The sequence below is a fragment of the Rhinatrema bivittatum genome, chromosome 3 (genome assembly GCF_901001135.1).
Source record: "Rhinatrema bivittatum chromosome 3, aRhiBiv1.1, whole genome shotgun sequence".
In the NCBI taxonomy this organism is placed as follows: Eukaryota; Metazoa; Chordata; class Amphibia; order Gymnophiona; family Rhinatrematidae; genus Rhinatrema; species Rhinatrema bivittatum.
In genome coordinates, this window is record NC_042617.1 from 49312497 (window position 1) to 49328156 (window position 15660).

The 15660-nt window shown below is 44.0% G+C and overlaps 1 protein-coding gene across 1 annotated transcript in view; it reads left to right on the forward strand.

Moving 5' to 3' along the window:
• Positions 1–15660, forward strand: part of LOC115086828 (spermatogenesis-associated protein 7-like) — a 276148-nt gene that overhangs the window by 62742 nt on the left and 197746 nt on the right. The window contains exons 3-4 of the mRNA XM_029593202.1: positions 167–259; positions 2246–2293. Of these exons, the coding sequence (XP_029449062.1) occupies positions 167–259; positions 2246–2293 (141 nt within the window). The remainder of the gene's footprint in view (positions 1–166; positions 260–2245; positions 2294–15660) is intronic.

Consider the following 15660-nt stretch of genomic DNA (forward strand, 5'->3'; position numbering starts at 1 on the left):
TTCAGCCCAGGAGATGGTCCTCTGAGCTGCCTGAGCATGCTGCAAAGGGGAGGAGCAAAGATGGCTGGATTAAAGGGGAGGTTTTTTTTAAAGTGAATCTTCATCAATATTTTTTACTCAGAAAGGATCTGTGTCTGATGACTATAACAAGATGTCATTCTTACAGCCTTTTTCCCTGGTTCTTCATGCAAATTGTCGACTCAGTACATCATTCAAGATCACATGGCTACCCATTACAGGAAATTATTTTCTGCTAAAGGTATTTCTAAATTACAATAGTAACTATCATATCCATAAAAGTGGCATGTAAAATAGCAAAATTATATGACTTTATGGAATAATTGCTATACTTGGGTGATTAGCAGATGAATTCCTTTAATGAATATAAGTGCATGTATTACTAGAGCACTAAAACTCCTGTGGTAGTAATCAAATATTTGGAATAAATAATACCACATTTCACTTTCATTTAGAAAATGTCAAACTCTTTCTTCTTGCCTCTCCATAATACTTCTTTTAAAGTCTAACAATGCCATAATAAGGTATATTAAAAGAAAGAAAATGTGCTTTGTACTTGAATGTCATTTCATGGAATGGAGCAACAAATCATTTAAAAAAGATACATTATGATAGTAGATTGGAATCAGAACTGTATGCTATGGTGCAAATGGAGGTTTCCTATCTGTTAGGGTCAACAAGTAGTGGTAGTTGTGGACTCGGTATTTGTAAAGCTTTCATAGTAGACAACTATTTATACCACTATAGGAGGTTCATCTGGTAAGTCGAGGTGAGGTTTTGGTGGTGGTCTAGGGTTTGGAGGGTAGTTTCACATGCACAGGCAGAGGTGTGAACAGCACAGTACACATCAGTGAAGATTTGATGTGATTTGGAATGAGGAAAGGTACACAAAGATGAGATTTCTACAATGTTCTCTCACCCTAGCTTGCTAGTACCCGGATAGAAAGTGCATCAAGCAAGGGTGAGAGTACATTGTAGAAATCTCATCTTTGTGTACCTTTCCTCATTCCAAATCACATCAAATCTTCACTGATGTGTACTGTGCTGTTCGCACCTCTGCCTGTGCATGTGAAACTGCCCCCCAAACCTTAGACTTCCACCAAAATCTCACCTCGAGTTACTATATGACCCTCCCATAGTGGTATAAATAGATGACTAATATGCATGAGGCGTGCATTCTCTCTCCCCCATTTTGGGTATATTACACAGCTTAACACTAGGGAAAAGGATATAGTTAAAACATGCATTATGCTATCACACACAACTTTAATTGTCCCTTATTTTCATAAACACTGCCCAAACTCCTCCCCTTTGACTAATCTTTCAGGGTTTGCATACACATCATGGGATGCAAAAAATAACGCAGGTGTTATGGTGGGCATTAGGGCCCTAACTCCAGTGATAACACCCTAATACATTTTGATGAATGAACCTGTTGGCTTGTTCTCCCTCCTCTTGTAGGGATAGCTTTAATAAACTGAGATTCAAAGAAGTTTACTTGGAATCTTGGATTGTATGGTTTTAAGGTTGTGAGAGGAGAAAAAAGATGAGGAATACAATTAAAAAAAAAATTGCAGCCAAACAGAAGAAAAGCTAAGCAAGACATACTGAGGACCTGGAAGAGACATTCTTTTTTTTTTAATACAAAATATAATTAAAGCCAGAAAACATCCATGCACCTTCCATGGGAACTGGAAGCAAACATCATTTGCAAGAAATGCTTTCTCTAGAAGGTAAAAGCATACCACAGAGAATACTCAGCCAATAGGTAAATCTGATGAGTTTATTAACCCTACCAACTTTATAATTATGCAAAAACATAGAACATGTCAGCAGATGAGACCATACCGCCCATCCACATCTCCCATTCAGCTTGGCAGTCTCTTCCTCTCCCTCAGAAATGCTTTTTGTCTGTCCCATTTTTTCTTGAATTCCGAGACCGTCCTCGTCTCCACGGGGAGGCTGTTCCATGCATCCACCTCCCTCTCTGTAAAGAAATATTTCCTTAGAGTACTCCTCCTCCGTCTGTCCCCTTTCACCTTCATTCCAGAGCCACCTTTCCATTCCCTGTGCATTTATTCCTTGGAGATATTTAAATGTTTCCTTCATATGTCTACTTTGCCTCCTTTATTTCGGGGCATACATGTTCAGATCTTTACTTTTTATGTTGGGCAAAATAACTTGTGTCATCTATATGTAATGGATTAATTATTCCTGCTTATTTCAGCTGCTGTTGATTCATCTCCACCAAAGAGTTTGTGTTCTAGCATTAAATGTGAGTATACTGCCCTCTTAATATCAAAATATGGGTTAAGTTCTATGTACATATATTTGTTCAGCAAACATTCAGGTCAATCCAGTAACGAGTAGTAGGAAGAGCTGCATTAGTGCCCAGCGCACCCGCGGTTGCCGCACGCACAGTGCAGCTCACCTACTGCTCGATCCTGTATGTAAATAGCTTGCAAATGCAAGCTGCGTCTAAGAAGCATCCGTGAAGCGTTAGGCCCGCGCAACCCATTTTACTGTATAGAGCGCTATAGTATACAGCGCCTATACAGTGGGCGCTGTATACTAACAGCATTAGGCCCTGGGTGCGCGAGCCTAACGCTTCATGGACACGCTGGTATCTGTCATTTCAAATGTCATTTGAAATGACATTTGAAATGACAGGTACCAGGAAGTGGACGGCTCTCCGACGCTCGGGATTGTCAGCCCTCTCTCCCCTCCTCCCAAAGCAAGGCGCGAAATGCAGCCTTGCTCCGGGAGGAGGGGAGAGAGGACTGGCAGTGTAAAGCGACGAAGCGACTTACTTTTTTTGCAGCCCCCCTCCGGAGACGGACATCAGTGAAGACGACCGCGGCTCCCCTGCCTCCAGCTGCCCGCAAAGATAGACGCATCGCATGGGCGAAAGCGGCCCCTGTGCGTGCAATTGGGCCGCTCAAGACGTGACGTCACATGCCGTGACGCCAAACGTCATGACATCACGCCTTGAGCGGCCCAATTGCACGAACAGGGGCCGCTTTCACCTGTGCAGGCGACAGACGATATACCTACCTCTGTACATATGTTCCTGATTTATGGTTCCCAGTTACATTTAATTTAGTATATGAAAGTTCTCTTTAATAGTTTTCCTGTATACTTGTATTAATGTATTCTGCCTTGAGGCGACTGTTTTAATGTATTTCCGCGACTGTTCAGTTTCTTGTAAACCGGTGCGATATGTATTCTTTACAGGAACATCGGTATATAAAAATTATAAATAAATAAATAAATAAATCTTCGCGGGCAGCTGGAGGCAGGGGAGGGGAGCCGCGGTCGTCCTCGCCGATGTCCGTCTCCGAAGGGGAGCTGCAAAAAAAGTAAGTCGCTTCGTCGCTTTACACTGCCAGTCCTCCCCTCCTCCCGGAGCAAGGCTGCTTTTCGCGCCTTGCTTTGGGAGGAGGGGAGAGAGGACTGGCAATCCCGAGCGTAGGATTGCCCGTCCTCTCTCCCCTCTCTCTCTTGCAACTTTTTTTTTCGCTTTTTTTTTTCGCTTTTTCTCGCTTTCGTTGCTTCAGGAGGAGGGGAGAGGACTGTGGCTGCCCCAGAGACCAGCACCCATGGACGCGGCCAGGGCAGGTGAGCGGGGGCTGGAGGAAAGTTTGCCGCCTACCCTTACCCCTGCCTCTAACGCAGGGGTAAGGGTAGGCGGTAAGTTAGCAGGTTAAATGCGCAGCAAAACGGCAGGGTAAAAAAGCGATAGTCGGGGCGCGCGTTACTGGATGGGAGGGAACAGCTAATTCGATCGTTTACATGTAATATACATGCCGCGGGCGGAAGGGGTTACCCAGTGTTTTAAGGACGCGGTAAGAGTAGGTTAAAGGGGATTGTGGATCGCAGGAAGGGCTAACGCGGCCGAAAAGTGAGTAGAAAGCGGGTTAGGAGCGGGGTAAACACGACCACACTTTACTGGATTGACCTGATTGTTATTTTGTTTTATTCCAGGTACAATGCTGAAAAGGCACTGTCGAGCCTATGACGCACAAATTTAAAATAGCATGTTATGTATTAAGGCGAAAAGGACATTAACGGGAGCATGCTAAAATATACCGGTATGTGCCGGTACTAAGTACGGCACCTTTACCTCTACAAGCTGACATTGACCTGCCTGTCCCCAAATAACCGCTGGTGCTCAGATCATGTTGGGAGCAGGGTTACTCCAGCACAGTCACTTCGATTCATGCCTCCCTTCCCCTCCCTCCCGCCATCTCCCTGCTAGAGCTGTCATTGCCCTGAGCCCCATGGATAAGGATTTCAGTGGCTGACTACCAAAGGTTTCATTGTCAGCATGCATCAACACACACACACACACACACACAAAAAAGAGACACCATATGCTGTGCGACTGCCCAGAAGGTGGAAGTGGAGATACCCTGAGTATCATGAGGGCTTGTGCTTCTATGTAGCATTATTCTACTGAGGAGGGAGTGACCTTATCAGCCATCCTCAGGCTAAAAGGCACTGAACCCCAGCCAGGCAGGTGATTTTAGGAAAATTGGTTGATGAGAGGAAAGTGGGGGAAGGGAAGGGGGAGCATGCCTACTGAGGTCTTGGAAGGGGGGGCGAGCTTGCTGGGATCTTGGGGAGGGAACAGAAGGAGAAGAGTGCTTACTGGGACCTAAGGGGAGAGAAGGGAAAGAGGAGAGTGCTTGCTGGGGGTCTTGGGATTTCCAGTTAAGTTGCTGTTTGCACATTTCTAATTTGTTTAGTAAGGTCTGGCCATGTTCTGTTTGTGACCAAGTTGAAGTATTCTGCTAGGGTGTAATTTCTGTGGGGAGATCTATAGCCGTCCTGCTTATTCTGTTTTCTCAAAAGAGGTGTGTGGGTTTTCTAGGAACCAGTGCAATGTCTGCAATAATATTTTAACAAAGCTGTATAAACAAGAAGACTATCTGTTCCTTGTATTCCAAAAAAATCATTAAGTTCCATTAGTTCAACACTATTTTATTCATAAGGCTTCAAAAAACAAGGGGACTTAACCTCTGTTGAGGTACCTAGATCTTGCCAGGCAATGCTTAACAACTTCCCTCAAAATACTGTCCCCCCCCCCCCGTCCCCCCCCCCCCCCCCCACCAGCTCAAATAAAAGGTAAGCTGTTGGATGACATTTGCTATGATCCCCACACAGAGCAATGCTGGATGTGAGCCTAAAAGAGGTAAGCCTGTGTTTTCATGGCTCTTCTTGGGGAGATTTGGGGGGTTTCTGAGGGTGGGGTTCAGGGGCTGCCAACCCTCCATATAGCCAGACAATCATACTCGGGCCGATACAGTAAAGTCCGCGGGAGAGCGGACGAACGCCCGCTCTCCCGGCGCACGCACCGGCCCTTCGCCGGTGCACGCGATTCTCTATTTAAATTAGGTCCGGCGGTAGATCCGGGTAAAAGGAGGCACTAGGGACACTAGTGCGTCCCTAGCTCCTCCTTTTTAACAGGAGCGGCGGCTGTCAGCGGGTTTGACAGCCGACGCTCAATTTTGCCGGCGTCGGTTCTCAAGCCCGCTGACAGCCACGGGCTCGGAAACCGGACGCCGGCAAAATTGAGCGTCCGGTTTTCGGCCCGACAGCCGTGGGCCGAATTCAAAATTTTTTTTTTTTTACTTTTTGGGACCTCCAACTTAATATCGCTATGATATTAAGTCGGAGGGTGCACAGAAAAGCAGTTTTACTGCTTTTCTGTGCACTTTCCCGGCGCCGGAAGAAATTAGCGGCGCTAATTTCTGAAAGTAAAATGTGCGGCTTGGCTGCACATTTTACTTTCTGTACCCCGCGCGCATACCTAATAGGGCCATCAACATGCATTTGCATGTTGGGGGCGCTATTAGGTGCCGCGGGTTGGACGTGCGTATTCCTCCCCTTACTGAATAAGGGGTAAGGGAAAACGCACGTCCCAGAGCAGGCTAACAGTGCGCTCCATGGGAGCGCACTGTACTGTATCGGCCTGACTGTGAGGGTGTTGATGCTAGAAACAATGGAGGGTCCAGGGGTCCCCAGTTTGTGTATTTTGGGTAATAGGTAGAAAATACCTGGTTGAGGTTCCTGAGGTGTTTCCAGGTAAATCTGTTGGTGTATTCCAGTAGGGAATCCCTTCAAGAGATTGTGTAGTTCCTTCTGGTATTCTTTAGTGGGATCTGAGAGCAGAGGCTTGTAAAATGCTGTGTTGAAGAGTTGTCTCTTTGCTTCTCGTGTGTAGTCCAATCTATTCATGACAGCCACGGCTCCTCTTTTGTCAGCTTCTTTGATAATGATGTCTGGATTGTTTCGGAGGCTATGGAATCGATAGCTTCCTGTTCTATGCGGCTGAGGTTGTGCGGCATGCAATGCTGTTTATTAATTATCTCAGATTGGGCAAGCATGTTATAAAATCCAGGGTCGGCGCACACAAGGGGATGCACAATTGTGCAACTTGCGCGCGCTGAGCAGCGCAGGATGCCTCCGTTCCCTTTTCGCGTGCGATACCTTTGGAAAATGACCCCCTTAGTCTCTCGGTTTATTTATATCTCCTGCAGAGAAATAGGACCTGTTCAGTTCAGCTGAAATCTCTAAAGTGAATTTTAAAAGCCCGATGCGCGCATCAATCGGGCGGTACGCGAATAAGTCAGGCTTGTGCACGCTGAGCGGATTGTAAAAGCCGCCCGGATACGTGCGTAAATGCCGCAGTGAGCACATCTCGGAAGTTTTCAGGAAGGAATTTTATTTATTTCACTTTATATACCGACTTGGAATGGGGTGTGGGCACGATCTGGGCAGGGTATGGGCGGTACATGGGCATTTCGAGACTTGAACCAGAAATTTGCGCGTAAATCCAACACGCGCCGAGTTCCCTTCCATATAACTTTACTTCTGCTATGGATGGCGTGTAAGTAAAATAAAATAACTGACGAGCCATTTCAGAGGGGTGTAAAGGGTCTGAGATACAGGTGTACAGGCTTTCAAACCAGGGCGGTTTGGAGGACTTAAGCTGTTAACTGGGCAAACTGGAGAGGAACTGGTAAAACTGGCAATAGCGTCGGCTTTGAAAACTTTCCCCACTTATGCGGTAGAAGTGGTGTTTGCGCACACACGGGCCAGCATCCACTTAAAATTGGGCGGACTTGTGCGAGCGGCCAGGTTTTTTTATAACATGTGCGTCCATGTGCCGATTTTAAAATTCACCTTTCTGGGCAGTCAGAACATACTGCAATATCATCAAGTATTTTTAAAGCTCTCTTGCCTGTGGTCACCAAGAATGAGGACAGAAGAAGATAAGACATTCTGGGGCCGGGCCAAGAGTTGCAAGCATAGGGAGTTATTTTCCAAGTTGCATTATGGGCTTTTCACATGTGTTAATGAGGCTTGGGTGAACTGGGGGGTTCAGAGTGAAGTACAAGGAAGGTCTTGGTGAACTGGAGACAGACTGGGTGAATTGGCAGAGGTATCTGCAAACTGATAATTTAAAGTACACCCACATATTTTAAAATATACGTATTTCCACATATAAATCAGGGTTTTATGTGTACATGATATATTTTTTTCATATGTAAAATAGGTAAAGCATGTGCTTTAATTGCATTGCAAGTATTTGCTTATATCAAAACATATGCATGCTCTTTCATAGCTAAGCTATGTAGTACTTTAGAAAATACTATGATAAATCTCTGCACGTCCACTTATGTGTGCAAATCCAGTAACCCAGATAGGTTTGAAAATTTCCCTCTGTTAGAGTTGCCAACTGATTCCAGATTTTCAGGACAGGTTGATCCAGTCCTGGTTTTACTCCCCTGTATGCAAGTACTTAGTTTTGCTTTTCTTAGGGAATGCAATAGGGAAATCAGAATAAATCCCAGAATGCAATGGGGTAAAATCAGGACTGGAGCAACTTGTCCTGAAAATCTGGAGCCAGTTGGCAACCCTACCCTCTGTGTATGTACTAAATCAAAATAGTGCGCACAAAATCAAAATAGTGTACACTAAATGGGATTTATTGTACACTAAAAATGTAGTGCAGATTAAATAAAAACAAAATGGAAAAGCACGAAGAAATTAATTAAAAAAAACAATATATGAAATGAAAAATAAAACAAATATTTTGTGGCTGTGCACCTCTACTATTTTCCTCTGCTTTCCTCCCTCTGCCATGCCCTCCCCTTCCACAGCCTGACATGTCCACTATTGCACATACACATGTCCTCTTCCCTGCAGTTGACATTTAGGTATGAACTTCACTTTAGCATCTGCGGTTTTCCAAATCTAAAAACCAAACATGATTATATCAAACACTAATGCTATGGCACAAAGCTATAATCATAAGATGTTAGGGTTTGACATAAAATTACAGTGCTTTGCTTTGCATGGTTGCTGATCACCATGATCATTTTTCTAAAACAAGGGAGTACAGATTTTAAGGTTTACGTCTGAGGGCATCTACTCAGGAGGGATTTTTCATCAGTAAAAGTGCCTGTGCATGACCGGCTGGGTGAAAATGGTGGGCTCCAATACATGTTAAAGACAATTTTCCTACTCTCTGTGGGACTGCAAGCTCATTTTCAAAGGGAAACTCCTCATAGTTTCCCTTTGAAGATGTGGCCAGTGTGCATAATGCAGGTACATTTATACCTGTGTACTTTGCATCTGCATTGAAGCAGATTTATTTCTTCCTGGAAATAGTGGCAGTGAATTCATGACTGGCTCCTATAGAATGCTATATTTTTGGTTAACATTAGTGAGTGGACAGATTGTCTGTACTGCAAAGAAAACCCTCAAAGTTGAAACCAGATTTGATTCCTGTCTGAAGTTCCTATTCAACAAGCGGTACAGTTTGTGGCCACTGGAATAGTTTTGTCTAGGCACCAACCTTAGATGGACATTGGCTGACACAGGGCAGTATGGGCCATGGTCTCTTGCAATGCTGTCTCCTACCTTGTCATCCTCTTGGAATTGCTCCACTATGTTGCTGAGTTTCTTTTGGGAAGCATGACCTTATAGCTTCATAGCAAGAGGAATAGATTGAACCAGGTCTGGTTTTACTGGCACAAATGGTGATTTGCTCTTGTTTATTTTAGGAAAGTCAAAACTACACCTCCTCGCATGCACTGATGTAAAATCTGATCGGCTCAACATAGTAACATAGTAAATGATGGTATATAAAGACCAAAATGGCTCCATCCGGTCTGCCCAGCAAGGTTTATAGGGTTGTAATTGCCACTCTGTACAGGTTAATCTTAGGGTACATAAGAACATAAGATTTGCCATACTGGATCAGACCGTAGGTCCATCAAGCCCAATATCCTGTTTCCAACAGTGGCCAAGCCAGGTCATAAGTACCTGGCAGAATCCCAAAGGTTATAGATTCCATGCTGCTTATCATTTCCCCAGGTCCAGCTTAATAATGGTTATGGACATTTCTTCCAGGAACTTGTCTAATCCTTTTTAAACCCAGTTACACTAACAGCTTTCACCACATCCTCCGGCAACAAATTCCAGAGTTTAACAAGGCCTCATCCCAGCCGTAAAAGCAAGTGATGGTCAGTCCTTCCTTTTCCAGCTTTATGTATTCATTCTTTCTTGTGGTGCACAGAGGGCCTGCCTCAGCTGTAGAAGTACAAGAATGGACTGCCCCTGCCCTACCACCATCATAAGTGAACTTGATCAAACTTTGTTGAATATAACTGCCAGATAACTAAACCATATATTAACATAGTAATGATGGCAGAAAAGGACCAAATGGTCCATCCAGTCTGCTGGCAAGTTTCTTATGGTAATATCTGCTGCACCATGCAGGTTATTCCCAAGTTTCTCTTAAGGGTAGTCCGTGCAGTTACCCTCAAGCCTTATGATAAGGGTAGCAATGTTTATAATCAGAAACCAAGCAACTGTCAAACCCATAAAAAATTACTGCTAGCAACATGTTTACTGAGTGAGGAGCCTTCTTGAAAATTCAGGCAATGCTGCTTGATGTGCTTTACTTTCAAACTTGGCCGTAGAAGCAGTCCTGTGCTTTTTCCCTTATGTCTGCATATCAGTACCCCATACCGTAAAAATCAGAGCCTGTGTTGTTTGCTGTCTGAATCCATTTCCCTTCCCCCCCCCCCCCTACACTGTCAAAGCGGAGAATGATGTTGCAGTTGTGTGAAAAGTATCAAGGCTTTTTGGTTGAGGGTAGTAATCCCCGTGCTTCTGTTAAGGATAGTAACCTTCGAACTAAGCGGATTACCCCCATGCACACTTTTCTTCATTTCCGTCCTCTAGCCTTTAGGGACCCACAGTGTTTATCCAATGGTCATATCTAAATTCTTTGACTGTTTTTGTCTTCATCACCTCCTCTGGAAGGACATTCCAGGCATCCACCACCCTCTCTGTGAAGAAATATTTCCTGACATTGGTTCTAAGTCGTTGCCCCTGACGTTTCATTTTGTGATCCCCTAGTTCTACTGTTTCTTTTCCAAAGGAAAAGGTTCAAGGTTTGTGCATCATTAAAACCTTTCAGGTATCTGAAGGCCTGTATCATATCTCCCCTGCACCTCCTCTCCTCCAGGGTATACATAATTAGGTCCTTCAACCTCTCCTCATAAGTCATTTGATAGAGACCCCCCCACCATTTTGGTTGCCCTTCTCTGGACCGCCTCCATCTTGTCTCTGTCCCTTTTGAGATACGGTCTCCAGAACCGAACACAGTACTCCAGGTGAGGCCTCACCAAGGACCTATACAAGGGGATCATCACCTCCTTTTCCTTACTGGTTATTCCTCTCTCTTTGCAGCCCAGCATTCTTGTAGCTTTAGCTATTGCCTTGTCATATTAAGTATACATGCCCAGATGGCTCCCTTGAATGCACCACTAGCTGTTTGTGCACATTATCTTCATGTGGAAATGTTTCTCCAAAAGTTGCCATAGGTTAACCCGGTTCTTTATTTCCATCCTCTAGCCACTAGGGAACTTAAGCTCTGTGTTTGTCCCACTCCCTTTGGAATTCTGTTACCATTCTTGCCTTCGTCACTTCTTCTGAGAGGGCATTCCAGGCATCTACCACCTTTTGGCCTGGAGCTTTATGGGCACCCTAAGTACGAGGAAAGGAGAAGAAAGAAAGAAGACATGAGCTGCATTGGCTGGCACTGTAAGGCTTCTGCTTTGGGACGTTCTCAGTTCTCTGCAAGAGGACTGAGAACGCCCTGCCCATCTTGTGGGGAACTGCACTAGAAAGTAAGCTGAGCCTGCAAACAAAAACTGGAGTTGGACACCAGACTGGGTAAAGGAATCAAAGCTAAAGTAAGCCCCAAGGGATAGGGCAAGGAAAGAAAAAAAAGGATAGTATTTATTGTAGGAGCGGCAGCCATTGCTAATGGAGCCTCAGTGTTAATGCACCTTCTTAGACTGGAGATAAAAGCGTCTCTTTTGTAGCTATTCTAGTGAGAACAGCACATAAATCAATAAAAGGCCTTGTAAATGGATTGAGTAATTTTTTAAAGCTTAAAATAGTCCAAATATTTCTTTCAGGGTTGTCTTCTTGCACCAGTGTAAGCCTCATAACAGCACAGGTGTAGACTTTGGACAGTGAGCACTTAATGTAAACTATTAGGAGCGCGTATTATTTTTATAATATCACTTTTAAGCTGAAAAATTCTACCTACAGTAATTGAAGCACTTTTCCTACCCGTGAAATTAATGAAAAACTGTTAGTGTGTGTCTTTCCTGATTCCTATTTATAAAAGGAATTGTCTGATTTTGTTGTTTCTCAGTGACCAAGAAGTGTTATCTGATGTATTATTACCCATCCTCTGTCATTATACTCTGAGCAGGGCTGGTGAAAGGGTGTTAGGCGCCCTAGGCCAACCATACAGGTTGACAGCCCCCTCCCCCTCTCAGGTGTAGTTCGCACCCTCCACGCACGCACGCACACACACACACACACACACACACACAATTTTAAAACAATTGCATTTATAGCAATAGATTTGACATTAAAAAGGGCAAAGTATAGTCTTTGGAGATAAAAAATATTACTTTCAGCAAGATATTTACATGCACTGCTCTGGTGCCGAACAAAAAATCCTGTAAAGAAGAAATTGGAACCCATATGGCAACAGGCCTATGGTAATGCATGTCGGGTATGGGCTTGGCCCTCAGAAAGCCAAGAGTAAACAGAATTACAATGTAGTAAACCTCCCATATCAAAACATCACTAAATGTCAGCACTAAAACAGTAATAATCCTACCTATTAAAAGGCAACAATGCAAATATTACAACAGGCCCTAAAACACCAATATACCTCCTATTGGAAAAACACAACAATCCAAGCTACTATAGACCCCTACACAGAAACAGCACACTATCTCCTCAGCCACGCATGCAGAACACAAACAGACTCTCACCAAATACAGAATAAAGAGACCATAAAATAGAAATAGAAATGTACAGATAAAAAATGAAACTGGAATCTGCAAGAAGCCAGAATATGTATAAAATGTAACAATGGAAAAAACAGAAACACTACCATTCCTTATAAAACATCAAACAATAAATCATTAATCATAACATCAAACTCATCCTAATAAAAAGAATAAATATTTCAAAACAGCTGATGAATAGAATAGCTTCTAAAAAATTAAGAACATAAAAAATTTCCAAATATCAATAAAATATTACAATACATACAGCAAACACATCAAATAACAGCCAAAGCAATAATTAAAACTAATAAGGATAAAACTAATTACCTTCTCTTTATACCTGGAAACTTTTGATTTTCAGAAGCCCTGAGATTTCCATGGATTAACTATGGCTGGGGCGGTGTTTTCCATATAAATTTTTTCTTTTCTCAGTAGGGTTGCCAACTGGCTCCAGATTTTCAGGACAGGTTGATCCAGTCCTTGTTTTACTTCCCTGCATGGGAGTACTTATGGTCTTGATTTTCTTAGAGAATGCAATAGGAAAATCAGAATAAGTCCCAGCATGCAATCAGGTTAAACCAGGATTGGATCAACCTGTCCTGAAAATCTGGATCCAATTGGCAGCCCTATCTGTCACCCACGGTCACATGCTCTTTCAATCACAAACACAGGTATGCTCTTAATAACACACACGCAATAACGTCATAACGTGATTTGATGAATGACCCTGTAAGTTACTTAACCAGCCAGTTTTGAATATTGACCACTTTGGGGTCAATATTCAGTCGCTAAGCCGCTAGTTAAGTTAGCCAGATACCCATATCTGGCTAACTTAACCAGGATATTCAATGGCACAGCTGCGCCGCTGAATGTACCCGGATAAGTTAGTTAGCCGGATATGTGGTATCCAGCAAACTTTAGGCCTGCCCTATGGCAAGTCTAGAGTTAGCCAGCTAAGTTAACCGGCTAACTCCGAATATCGGCGAACTCCGCTCCTCCCCAAAATGCCTACTTCCTGCCGCAGGAACGCCCCCGACTTACCCAGCTAAATTGTAGCCAGATAATTGTTATCTGGCTAGAATTTAGCCAGATAAGCCTTTTCAATATGCAGCTAAGCCATTTAGATGGATAACTTTCCTGTTATCTGTCTAAATGGCTTTTGAGTATGTACCCCTTTTATGTTTTATGAGGCATAGTGATGTTTCTGTTTTCCTATTGTTGCACTTCTTACAGCGTCTAGCTTGTTGTGGTTTCCAGTACAGTTTTTGATTGCACATTTCTATTTATACTGTATGCTTTCTTTATTCTGTGTTGGGTGTTCTTCATATATGACTGAGATGACGTATTCTACTAGCATGTAGTTTGTATAGAGATCTAAAAACAGCCTGTCTTAGTCTGGTTTCCAAATGCAGTAGCAAAGTAACATAGTAAATGATTGTAGAAAAAGACCAAAATGGTCCTTCTAGTCTGCCCAGAAAGGTTTTTTTTTAGCATGTAACTGCTGCTCCATGCAGGTTACCCCCAAGCCTTCTATTAAGGTAGTAAGTAGGATGTGTATTGGTGTCTTAGGACCTGCTTCAATATTTGCAGTGTTGCCTTTTCATAGTTACAGTTATTACTATTTGACAACAGGTGGTGGTTAGTGCTATTTTGGTATGGGAGATGTATTATATTGTGTATGCAATTATAATTAAGTCTACTCATGTTTTTCTAGGGCCAAGCCCTCACACAATGCCTAATACCATATGGGCTTCAAGTAGGATTATTTTTTGCAGAGTTTTCTGTTTGGCACCAGAGCAGTGTTGAGTTTGTGGCACGGTGTGGACTCTTAGTCGCTGTGGTGATGACTTCTTCCACAGGGAGGGGCCCCGTGGGGAACCACACCAATAGGCTAGACTCAGAGAGCAGACACTGGAGATGGAAAAGCTTTATTGTACTGCTGTAAATAGATGGTACTTGTGCAGGAAGCAAATGGCATTGAAGTCCAGCAAGGTGCCAAGACTCACCCAGATGTTCAAGGTTGGTAGTGTTCCTCAGAGCGGGATAAGCCAAACCTGGTGGGTGGAAATGGAGAGCTGGATCATAGAGGTACTCACTGAAGAGTAGTGCAGGAATCCTCCTGGACCCGAGGTCCGTGGTGCAGGATACTCTGAGCTGGTAGGCCCTCGGAGTGAGTACCTGGAAGCGCAGATAATCCTGAATGAAAGAGAGACCCCTGAGGAGTGGTTGTCTGAATTAGTAGAAGAAGCCCCAAAGGGTAGTTGGAAGTGAGAGGCCCCCGAGGAGTGGGTGCCCAGAGCTTCTTCTGGAGAGAGATACTCCGGAGGGTAGCGAGGAGTCTAAGCGTGCAGCTTAGAAGCGGTCAGAGTAGCATAAACCAAAGTCCTTGCTAACTCGTTCGTTAGGAGCAGAGCGGAGGCTTAAATACCCGGAGGTATTGACATCATGTGGTGGGGATGCCCCCAAGGTTCTCGCCATGACGTGTAGATAAGCGTAGGCAACATGAACGCACGTGCCCTAGGAGGCCACGGGAAGGAGCATGGCGGACGGGGACGCCCATGCTGAGTTGGAGACGCTGAGGGTTTCGGCATTCGGCACCGGAGGCAGCCATCTTACCCATGTAGGAGGATAAAGGTAAAAAAAGAGGTGAGGCAGAGCGGTCGCAGCCATCTGCGACCAACAGACGCAACAAACAGTATATGTAAATATAATATATATGTTGTTGTAAGTGATATTTTAACCTCAGAAGACTATGCTTTGAATTTTTTTTACAGATAAAATCTGATATTATCAAATTCATAATCATTTTTGTGCATGGGGAGAGTGGAGCTGGGTACAAAGTTGTTTTACCATAGGGCATCATAGCACTGCATCAACCCTAGTTGCATTGGCTCCATCTGGGAATGCAGGATTCCATCTGGAGAAGTGCTGCTTTGGGTCAATGGTTCTCGCCTGTCTCAGCTTCAACACTGATGTGTGTAGTCTCAGCCATTCTTAATTTTTTTTTAAGCCCCAGAGGAAGCCAGCAGCATGGATTACTTCTGGTCCCTCCTCCCCTATAGTAGGTAGGCAGAGTCTGGGGAACCGTAAAAGTAGCAGATTCTGTAGCATACAGTCAGTGGGAAAGCAGTGGCATCACAGAAAGAGAAGGGGTGAGCCAGGAGGAAGTGCCTGAGCAGTGTTAGCGAGGCTTCTGTCTCAGGTGGCTAGACTTGCTCAGAGAAGGGCAGGTAGCTGTGGAACC